This window comes from Falco peregrinus, chromosome 9, assembly GCF_023634155.1.
Source record: "Falco peregrinus isolate bFalPer1 chromosome 9, bFalPer1.pri, whole genome shotgun sequence".
NCBI classification, from domain to species: Eukaryota; Metazoa; Chordata; class Aves; order Falconiformes; family Falconidae; genus Falco; species Falco peregrinus.
The window spans coordinates 16,769,361-16,781,485 of NC_073729.1; the positions used below are offsets into that span (position 1 = coordinate 16,769,361).

A 12,125-nucleotide genomic window follows, 5' to 3' on the forward strand; every position below is an offset into this window, starting at 1 on the left:
ACAGAGTCATAAGTGTGCACAACAACCCTTCTAAGTCATTCAAGACATTCAAGATACAATTAGATACTACCAATAGGGGAATTCAATACTGAGGAGTGTGTTCAGATTTTTGATGGGCCTGATGACCTCTGTTCCTTCCCCAAACATTTCTGGTAACACTACTCTCTTCCTTTATCAAGGCTGCTGAAATGTTGCTCCAATTTTTCTTAAAAAGATACTTGTATTTTTCTCCTTCTTTCTTCTGACTCTAGAATGACCATTAATATATGTACTAAGACAATTATGAAAAAGATCAGATTTCATGCTAGCAGACATAAAACTATCACTTCTGCAGCATCGGGAACTGTGTAACTGGCTGAGCTAAACATTTATTGTGTTTTGAGACACCTGAACATTATTCCTATTTTTACAAGCTTACCAACATCATCAGGTTCCAGTTCCCAGAATCTGTTTTTCCAGAGCAGCATGGCTGTTCTGTGCTGTCATCCAGTTTAAGTACATCTTTGGTTATTTGGCTTAATTATTGAGGAATGCAAGAACTCATTCAAGACTACAGCTTGATATAAGATACAGTCTTATATCCATATTTCTTCCTACTTTTCTTTTTTTCTATGGGCCACACTAACATGCCTCTCCTTTTTCTGAGTGTTTCCTTATATCTAATGCTTTCTTGTACTACTTACAATTCCCTAGCTGTTCACTTCAAGAACTGCAAAACCCCTGTTATCCTGCTCTTCAAGAAGCTACCCTTCATCAATCCACATTTCACTGTTTCACATTTCAGAGGCTTCTAAAAGGAATGCTGACAATGCTTCCATTAATAGCGTTAGTAACGTTCAAAAGGTCAACAAAATTTCAACCTCAAAATCTTTACTTTTGTTATAATTCAAGTGAGTAATTAGTAGCAGTTACTACATAAATATGCAAGGCAAATCTGGGGGACAACTCATCGCCTCTTAAAATTTGCACTAGCAACTACGTGCTTTCATGGGCATAATTCAGCAGTCAATCTAAACCCATCAGCTGAACCATACTGCAGGACAGCAAATAAAAATTACTTTCTCCAGAAACCAAAGAGCTCTCACCACTTCATTATTTCTTCACACTGCCTCTTTTAAGGAGAGCGTGACTGAAGCTGCTTGGGTTGTTAAGGCTATTCTTACATACTAAAATTGTGAACATAACATAAAAATTCTCTCATGAAACTTTATTTGAATCACTCATTCAAAAGAGAAAAAAATCTCTTTCAAAATTATACACTGTCTTTGGCAGGGAGAAAAACAGCTAAAGGGAACAATAAAACACTTTTATGACACTATTTTTTTGTACTAGATTTGTCCCTGGGCTATAAAAAAATGTAGCAGGCATGCTCTAAGAAAAATGAGTGATTCTCCAATAAGTAGTAAAAAATATATTTTATTACACAATGATTCTTTGTAAAATTTTTAAATTAACTAAATTTCTGCAAGTCTAGAAGAGGACTTAATAATTTCACATTGCCTTGCAGAAAAGTATAAAGTAGCCACATAGTCTAAACAGATATTTATAATAGAAGCGCACAGCTGAAGTGAAAAACTAGGCATACACTCTGTAACATTCAAGGACAGATCCCACATACAGATCTGACAAGGTGCATTTTTGGATCCAGATACACCAAATCACAAAAACAAACCATCATTGTACAGCAGAGTTCTTCCACACTACACCTGTCCTGCTGTACACCTCATACAATCATTTCACTGAAATCTAGAAATTGGCCTTTAGCAATATATTAGCCTTTGCTATTACTATAGACTCATGCAGCAAACCCGAAGAAGAAAAGGTGTTATTTGCTGTCTTTACTTTTCTAATCATGTACAAACAATAACGACTATCTAGGAAGCCCAGCACCTGTGCACATTTACAGTATTCAACTTGGTCCTTCACTGACTCAAACACCACAGTCTGGTTTTTTTCCTTGCATACCTTATCTTATTTTAGGCACTTACCTATTATTGTGGTGGTAGATATTACAGAAATCCCCGAAGAGAGTACAGTCTCATACCACAGCATCACAAAGTTTCCGTATTTCTCTGTCTTTTATGACTTCTGTTGATCCCCCATATTTATCCTTTCATTAAATGGAAATTCCTTTGTTGCAGCTAGAAAAGCATGAGCTGCAAACCTCCTGCCCTTGCCCAATTCAGCAAAGGCATTCTCTAATTCTACAGAACATGAAATTCAGTAGCAGATTTCTGTTTCCACTACTAGATACTAAAGAAAACACAAACTGACAAAAAACCAGAACCTACCAGCCACTAGCATGCACTAATAAACTTTACATAGATTTATTGTTCTCATCTAACATTGCTAGTAAATGCTTACAAATCATCATGTTTACTGACTAAAGACTTAGCTAAGGGCTAATGCAAAGAATTACCTGTATCATCGTACATATAATGTGAAATTTGCATGATATGCAAATGATCCATGTGGCTTCCCATAAACACTCTGTTTACTTGGGACTGTATTTACTAAAATATTTCTTCCTTACTACTTTTGCTTGGCAATAAAACTGAATATAGTCCCTGAAAGAGGTTGTTACTGCCAAACAGAGAAGCACTCTATCCTTTCCCAGTCATTGGCACAGGATGAGACCAGAAACTGTGGTCTGCTTGCCATATCAGAGGGCGAAGGCACCTGTCTGCATGACAAAACCCGTAACAAATATGGAATTTTTAATAAGTATCCATTTTTAACATTACCACTCTACATATGATAAAATTAGTACTACCACTTTGGGTTGCGTGCAACTGAAGCAAAAGTGTCAAGCAGCATATAATCTACTTCAGGATATAAGAAGCAACTTAGGAGTGCTAACTTCAATTTATGCCTTTGTAAAGTTGACAGAAGCTTACCTTTAAGCATGATTTTCAAAATAATTGTAAAAAGCAAAGCTGAAATACAAAAGGAAGTGGTGCTGTTTTAGCAGTCAGCTAAAGCAGAGCTGAAGTGGAAGTTTAATGGATCCATTTGACAGCACTATGTATAAGAATTCATAGGAAGTGGAAGTACAATTCTTTCCCTTGCTTCCAGAGACCATCAGATAAGTATACATATTCATGCTATTTTATAAATAATAAAACCAGTTTGGGGATGAATATCTAAAAAGAGTACCTATCATTAACAATAATATAGAACTGAATAATTACAGAACTTATCTTTCATCAACTTCAAAGCATTCAGATTTCTAATTCTTTTAAGTAATGCAGATAGTTTGTTCAGTACTGCACTACATCAAACTGGGACATCTGTTAAGAAGTATCATTAAGACATCGAACCCTCTGAGGGACAAAGAAGCGACATATACTGTTTGCTTAAATAGTTACAGATGTTTCTAGAAACTGTTCTAAAAAAAAAAAAAAATAATGTGTATATTCTTAGACTACATTCCAGCAAGCAGTCCTAAACCTGCTGGCCCCTGCAGCCACGTGCGTTTGTTTGCAAGTTCAAGGCCTTAGTAAACATTTAACTATGCATGTTTACTAAATATTTACTGGCTAAGGGAGAGGTTCAGAGCCCCTTTGTTGGCATCTACAATGACACTGGAAGAATGTACATAAAGGCAAGACGATAGTCCAGCAGGCCCAAGTAATCCTCTAAGCCTGGAAATGTCTCATGCTCATTTGGCACACCTCTGGCTTGACATTTCAGAGATGCATCACTGAAGGCGGAAATGCGAGTCCTGCTCTGAGAGACCAGACGCAGCACCAAGGGAGAGGTGTGGAAGAGAGGTACAATACAGACATGCACAGGGAATGACTATTCTAACACCTTTCACCCAACAGCTTACTGATTACAACATGCTTTAAGAAGAAAACTTGCTCGAGTTCCCTAGCCTTGTGATACCTGCCTTGTCCTCATTTAAGGGGACTTCCTCAACTAAAATTTTAGCTCTGGCTGGTCAGTCTGGTCCAGCAAGCAACCAGGATTCACCAAGGCTGAAAGGGAACCAAAGCAAGAAGAACCTGCATCTCAACACCCCACTGGAAAGAAGAAAAACGGGGTTGTGGATCAGGTTATTTTTTCATTTTTATTCTGTATTTGTCCAGCTTAATTCATAAATGAGTGCTGAGGGTGCTCAGATCTTGAACCTCAAAATATACATCAGATTGATATTAAAATAGAGAGCTTAAAAAGCCATTTCCAAAACCCTGTACGTTCAGTGCAGTTACAAGTTTAAACAACATAAAATAGCTCTTTTTCAAATACTTCTTCCTAACAGGAATTCTGAAGAGATACTGGGCCCTTTCTCGCAGTCTTCCTTTTCTCCCTCCCCCTCCCTAATTCAGAGCGATTACAGCTTTGTACCTGGTAAATCTTCTAACCAATGGAATATCACAGACTTGTTTTACATGAAGGCTAACTATAGACTCAGGTTTATAGAGGTACCTACTATCTCATTAAAAAGAAATTGTTCCTTCCAGTGCATTCCCTTGTTGAATCAGCAACTTATAGTCCTTCCAAGCATGCATAGTCTCTGGCTTACCTCTACAGACACTGCAGCATTGGTTCTCCGGAAGAACATGATCTTTTTCTGAGCAATTTAACGGTGGACAAGTCTCTGTTACTTTCACTAAAACTCCATTCTGAAAATAAACATTTTTTAAAAATGACATTGATGAAAACATGTACAATGGCAAGGGTCACAGAATCTTCAATCTATAACACTGGTAATCTCTATTAACAACACCAGTAAACTAGCAGGCAGCAAGTTAAATTCATGTTTTCCACCATAATATCAAACCTAAAGTAATCTACTTGGGCATTTCTCTGCCCACAGTTGAAAGAAAAAAGAAGGGGGGGAAAAAAAAAAAAAGGCACTTATTTAGAAAAACTACTATAGAGTTGTGAGCTTATGTTGTCTCAAAGTATACTTGTTTTCCTTCCGGGTACTTGAAGGAATTACAGAATTTCACTCCAAGTTTTTGTTAGACAGTCTTCCTGCTTTATGCAGGACCTAATTTTACTCCTCTTATTTCATATTCTACATAACTCACTGATAAGTGTTCAACTCTAACAAACACAACAAGTAGAAGACCAACATTTTCAAGTGCCATGTGTCCAATTAAAAGGGTCTGTGCTTTAGGATTCCTGATAACCTAATTTCCAAAAATCAGGTCCTTCAAAGGTATGGCAAAGCAGAAATCCCATCTTTCAGTATCCATACAGAAACTGCTGTATAAAATGTAAAGCTACATCAAGATATTCCTCTGATTTTGTTTTCTGCTAGATTCAGAATAAGACTGTACATAGGAGGTCTAGGTGCTGGTAGAAATTTTCTCAAGTAATAGGCATAGGGGAGATTTTACACCAAATCACACTCCATCATCTTCTCATCCAAGCAATCAACATCTCCAGACCAAACAGCGTCCTGCTCTTCAGGTAGTTGTTTATTAACATCTTGCCCCAAAACAGGCTCCTCTTTTTCCTTACCCCATCCGGCCTTCCCAATACCATAATTTACTTCTTCAGCATCCCTTCTACAGCTATGCCATCACTGCACTGCAAATTGGCAAGTGGGGCAGAGATTAACAACCAGGATTTTTACTCAGTAAGAGCTACAGTAACTATGCCACAGGACTGTCCACACCTGAGTAATCCCATTTTCCAAAGGGCTGTGAAACTCCACTAAGAAAGCAGGCAACGTGCTATATTGCCAATACACCTTTTAAATATTAATCCAGTCCCCACTCATCCCAAAATATTTTTTGTGATGCTTCAGAAGGTGGAATGAAAAGATGGAATGAGAATTTCTGCTTTCTTCAAAGAAATAAATTACATTTTCTAGCTATCACGATTGCAGAGAAAAGTTTAAAAATATGATCCAAACACATCTAGAGCTAAAAAACAGAGGAAAACTAATACCAATAGAAGACAAAATATGTTATTAAAGGCACCATTCTCATTATCTGAGGGATCAGATACGTGACTTTTAACAGAGGATATTGAAAGTACGTATGTGTCTACCCTGTGTGAATAAACACCCGTCTACAGAGACACCTTTGCTAGCCAGAAGCTTGCTCTCAACTCTACAACACTGTGCCACACCATGCCCAAAGGCTAGCTCAGGTGCCAGAACCAGTACAGGTAAAAAAATTGATGGTAGTTAGCCTTACCAGCCGGGCAACACTTATTCAGCTATGTCACTTCAGGTGCCAGAATTATCTCCCACAGCATCAAGCTGCCCTACGCAGCCACGAATGCAAAAAAGCCTGCTGAGTCTACAAGGTGCAAATGATGCGCAAGGTGCTGGGCAGCTAGTAGGACTTACAGTTGAGAAGCGAGCAGATCAAGGGAATGCAAAATGGACCATTCTACAATCACCGCTAGTCACTGCCCTTCGAGACTGCAGTGTTAAGGCTAAGCAGGGCCAAGTAATTTTTCTTGCTTTTCAATTGTCTTAACTGGCAAGTTGTATCAGTTGCTGTCATGAACAATAATATTAAAAAAACCTACAGGAATCAGGTTTTCTTTTTTAAAAAAAAAATAATTAAAAAAAAAAGCAGCTCCCTACAGTATCACATACGGCATGCTTCATTGAAACAAGTGCCCACAGAAGACCAGTGAAGTTAATGGAGGTATTAGGTCTCCTCCTGATCTCACTTCCATAAGCGAAAGGGAGGAATCCCCCACCGTTGCCTGTGCAACTGCAGCAGCAAAGGTGATAAAAGAACCAGACACTGAGCCATCATTTACTATCATGTTATCAAACTACCAGCTGGAAAAGCCCTGGCTATAACTCATTGTCTATTCAAGCTCAGACGTGACAACTGCAGCAGAAAGGATACAGTATGTCAACCTATGGACAAAAAATATTGACCAACAATAAATCTGGTCGAAAAGGTGGCAAGAAGTCAAGAAATCATATCAAAGTCAGATCAGTGACCAGTATGAGTCAAAAAGCTAAAGACAAATTCAATCCAAGCTCGCATCTTCTTTAGAGAATCATAAGGACATAAAAAAACCCACATAAATGGAGAATTCCATTAATTTAATGACAGTAAGATTTTATTTCCCTAAGTTTCCCATTTTCCACAGAATGTGCATCTTGGGAAATGAAATTGAACATACTTGTAATTAAGTTTTAAAACAATTAAAATGTTTCTATGTTGAGTATTCTTTGGATTAAAATCAATTTGTAATGAACTAGTACAGATCCAGTTACAAGAATTATCATCATTAAATTTCAGATTTTATCCACTTCAAAATTATTGCCTCAGGCAGTCTTAGAAATATTAGTAATTTCTTATACTCAAGTCATGTATCTAGCCATAGGATCCGGACAGAAAGAGATGTCAAAACAACATTCTTCTGGAATAAATAGGTTAAACTCCAGCTGTGATATACAATACACAAAGAATGAGACCTGGAGTAAAAAATTTACAACAAAATAACTAAATTTCTACTAATCACAAAGCTAAGTACATAAAAAAGAATTGGCTATAAGCCTGATCAGTTACATGCAGTGAAAACCTGAACCACAAACAGCTCATCTCAGATGTCAGCTTTGGAAAATAACACCAAGATTTCAGAAAAGGTTATTTTGGGTTTTTGCTTTTTGGTGATGTGTCCCCCCACACACATTTTAGCTGTTATCGATGAGCCTTTTAGGAGAAAGTACCAAACGGTGCCCTTAACTGTCACTCTAGGAACCACATTTTTCCTTATCTTTACGAAAAACTTTTTGGCCAAGCTTCCTGCAAGTCAGTGGAGCCCTGCCCATCTTTCTAGGATTTGTATGGTGCACCCTGACTGCCTGCTCCCAGCACTAATGAAGAGGAATTTATTCTTGTAACCTTTTCAGGCAAACATGCCATGCAGTTATGAACCAGCATCATGTCACTCAGAAGCATTAACCCAGAAAGTCAGCTGACGAGCAGTAAACTCCCAACGCAACAGAAGTTATAGAACATTTTCCATTGACTTCAATGTCATTCCCCCTCCCCCTCCCCCCCCCCCCCCCCCCCGCCCCGATAACCTCTATGGGCTGAGGGGCACAGCCTGCCTCTCTGTGGGCTTCACCAAAGGCTGCCAGAGAACCTCAGCTCCAGTGCCTGGAGCCCCTCCTGCCACCTTCTGCACTGACCCTGGCTGGTGTCTGCAGGGCTGTTGCCCTCACATAGTTTCACTCCACTCTCTTGCTGCCACAGACTTTTGGGGGGGGGTCCCCCTTTTTAAGTACATTATCCCAGATATGCTACTATTGTTGCTGATAGGCTTGGCCTTAGCCAGCAGCAGGTCCATCTCGGAGCCAGCTGCCATCAGCTACGTCGGACATGGGGGCAGCTTCTGGCATTTCCTCAGAGAAGACACCTCTGTAGCCCTCCTGCTACCAAAACCTTCTCATGCAAACCCACTACAAACCCCATGCACTAGCACACGCTGGGGCCACCCTACTAGAAAGCAGCTTTGGAAAAAAGGACCTGGAGGAGTCCTGGCAAACACCAAGCTGAAGATGAGCCAGCCATGTATGCTTGCAGCAAAAAAAGGCTAACAGTAACTTGGGCTGCATTAGGCAAGGTATTGCCAGCAGGTGGGGGGAGGTGTTCCTTCCCCTCTACTCAGCACTGGCAAGGCCACAGCTGGAGTGCTGGGTCCAGTGTTGGCCTCCCCAGTACAAGAGACATGGAACAATTGGAGAGACACCATCCATGGGTCATGTGGATATGTGAAGGACTGAGCATCTCCCACAGAAGAAAAGGCTAAGAGAGCTGGGACTGTTCAGCATAGAGAGAAGACTCAGGGGAGATCTCACCAAAGCATATAAATACCTGAAGGGAGGGTGCAAAGAGGATGGAGCCAGGCTCTTTTCAGTGGTGCCCCGTGACAGGGCCAGAGGCAATGGGCACAAACTGAAACACAGGAGGCTTTGTCTGAACACCAGAAAACACTTCTTCAGTGTGAGGGTGACCGAGCACTGTCACAGCTTGCCCAGCAAAGTTGTGGAGTCTCCATCCTTGCAGATATTCCAAAGCCAGCTGGACATGGTCCTGGATAACTGACTCTAGGCAGCCCTGCTCAAGCAGGGGCATTGAACCAGAGGACCTCCAGGGGTGCCTTCCAACCTCAACTATTCTGTAATTCTTAGAAAAACCTGTGCACTAATTTTGTCATTGCAGACTAACCTAGAGAGCGTTTGTGGCCAGGATTCCAGCTGGGAATGGCTGTTATCAGTAAACATCTGTGCTTATGGTTAAGAGGATGCGCATCATAAATACATTTTTAGTCTAGATTAGTTTTCAGAAATAAAAACAAACCACTCACAGCCTGACAAAATCTTTGATCTATCTGGATCAGTATTTTTTTTTCCTTTGGATGGAAAAAATACAGAAATTAAAAGCCTCTTAAGCTTGGACCAGTACCTATGCAAAGAATAAAATATCCATCTTCAAATAAAAACTGAAATGTGAAAATTCAACTTTATCTTTGTGACATTATCCCATCTACAAAGATATCCTACTTTACAGACAGAAGTACTACTCCCCAAGATTTTTATTTCATCTTTATCAACACTAATAAATCGACGGTCGATGTATACCCTCTATTGTATTCCTTCATAGATCAGGTTTTGAAACTATGTGTGTTTTTCAAGCCTGGAAAATTAAACTGTATTATATTTTTTTAGTAATTCCCCTGGCACAAAGTCCTTCCTTTATTCATACAGCACCTTGTCCACCATTCATCCTTCACTTAGTGAGCACTCCTAATCGAGGCAGTAAATAAGGAGGTGTTTTGTTTACAGCTTTAAGAGGTCATGCTGAAGACACATTGAATGAACTTGGTTCTGGAGACACGTCATCTCAGAGAAGCAGAGGTGAGCACCCACTTAGAAACTGTCCTGAGTCAGAATGACAAGGTTTGCCAGTGAGGTTTGACGTCTTCTTCAAACACAGCTGTAACTTTTTTTTTTTTTTGGAGGCACAGACCCATTTTTTTCATGATATTGCATTCAAAAATGCTGTTTTAATTACTTATCACTCTCCATTAAGATGTAAATAATACTAATTGCAACATTATTACAATTAGCAGTATATAAAGGAAATATCAGTTTGCTTTAACAATAAGTAAAATGCAAAAACTCTTTTCATTATTGTCCTTTCTAATACAACAGATATTTGATGGTCAATATTTGCTTTTAATCTTCATGAATGTCTAATCATACTCACAATGATGAATATAACATTCTTATTTATAGCACAGAGAAGTTCCACAGACATAATTCAGAGCACGTTCTCTGGTTTCACTTTAAGGTCAAAATCCCTCTTTTCTCATCTTATTTCATTTAAGCACTTTCCCTCCCAAACAAACATTCTATGTCATATAATAAATAACAGGCACCTTAGTCTGTCTTCAAGGCAACAACCTTGCCCACATATTTTTGAATACACTGTTAAGCATCCCTATACAGCTGAACACCAACAACAGCAAAGTAATTCTGCATAACAAGCTGCTTTCACAACATCTGCAACCAGCTATTGTCCATTTCCATTAGTGAACATAAAATTGTTACTCTGTACACTCAGCTACAAGCACAACAATAACCAAATCATTGTAATCTTCTCCAATACTCTTACATTCACTGACACTCCCTGAAGGTTCCTGTCTAACACAGCCTCCATTTACCTGTGTTCTTAAATACTGACTGTTGTTGCCTAAGTGTTATGAACGTGCCAAGAAAGAACCTGCCAGTCCAGTTCAATACTTAGTAATTTACCTTCAATTATTAGCAGAGCTACGCATAGTTTAAATAATACTGGGGAAAATCTAGAGTAACTCAAACAATATATGCCAGGTTACTTCAAATTTTAGCAATTTAGCTGAAATTAGTAACTGGCTCAAGATGCTGCTGCCTTTTTCTAGACCTCATGAAAGCAGAGATAAGAGAGAAAACATCCCTCCAAGTAATTTTGCCCATGTTTTTATTACCCTGCAAGGGTCACTTTCCTGCCTTGTTTTCGTATTTGTGGCTTCTACTGACTTCAAGGTCACCGTTCCAAGACAACAGATGTCACATTTGCATGAAGGAAGCCTAAAGAAATGCACTAACTTATCATTGTCACTTGTGAACACCACACATACATTAAAAACCAGGAAAAGTTTATACAACCGAAACTTACTCGACATTCCCTGCAGCTCTTGGTTAATATCCGTTGACCTTCTGCTAGCACTTTGCCTCCATAGATACACTTCGCTGTAATTTGAGAGGAGAAGGATGAACATTAATAATAAATAAATTAAATCAGTATTTAAGTAGTAAACAAATGCAAGGTACAACACAGAAGTAAAACTAGTATTCACATACACTGAAAAAATATGAATACGTTAAAAATATGATGCATTTTGCTTTCATCAGAAGTCAGTATTATATATAATTACAAAGTAGTTAACAATGAATTCATTTTAAGAGCAAGTAGCACCTCTACCCAAACTAAAGAGCAGGAATAAGACAGTATGTACTGGACCAAATTCATTAGTATTCGATGGAAAATGTTTTCATTACTGACATTCCGTAGATTAGCTACAGTTTTTGCATTACCAAAGGTCTTCCTGACTCACTAGAAAAACTGGAGATGTTTATTAGCATACTGATCATGAAGAGAATAATATAAGCACAGATTTCAATTAAACTTTCACATTTTTTGTATGCACAAAGGTGAACTCTTCAACTTGCTGGAGCACTGCAAAAATGGATTAGATGCAGCGAATGACTGTACTGAGTCAACAAATTGTAAAAATCTATTTCAAAAAAATATTCTTGAAGCACATATGAAATAAGCAGATTTCCCAGGAAACTGAAAGCTCCTACTAAAAAAGAATCTTGTCTGAAGTTCTGATCCTTCTGTTAAAGATATCCAGCTCTACAACTGAACCAACAGACTAGAACACATGAGCACTCCTCACACATTTCAAGGCATAGTTAACTAGCTTAGTTTAGGACTGCCACCATGAAGAAGGCGGTAACCTCCAGCAGGGCTAGAGTAGCGTACAGCTCAGTCAGGTATTACCGCAACTATCACAGTCCTCTTGGAACTAGACGTCTAAATTTCAATTCCAGAGGAAGACAGTAAATCCATTAATTAGAG

At 38.9% G+C, this 12,125-nt stretch overlaps 1 protein-coding gene across 4 annotated transcripts in view; it reads right to left on the reverse strand.

Moving 5' to 3' along the window:
- Positions 1–12,125, reverse strand: part of NELL1 (neural EGFL like 1) — a 292,018-nt gene that overhangs the window by 206,227 nt on the left and 73,666 nt on the right. For all 4 annotated transcript variants that reach the window (XM_055814653.1, XM_055814651.1, XM_055814652.1 and 1 more), the window contains exons 10-11: positions 11,160–11,233; positions 4,529–4,628 (exon numbers count right to left, since the gene is read on the reverse strand). In XM_055814653.1, the coding sequence (XP_055670628.1) occupies positions 4,529–4,628; positions 11,160–11,233 (174 nt within the window). The remainder of the gene's footprint in view (positions 1–4,528; positions 4,629–11,159; positions 11,234–12,125) is intronic.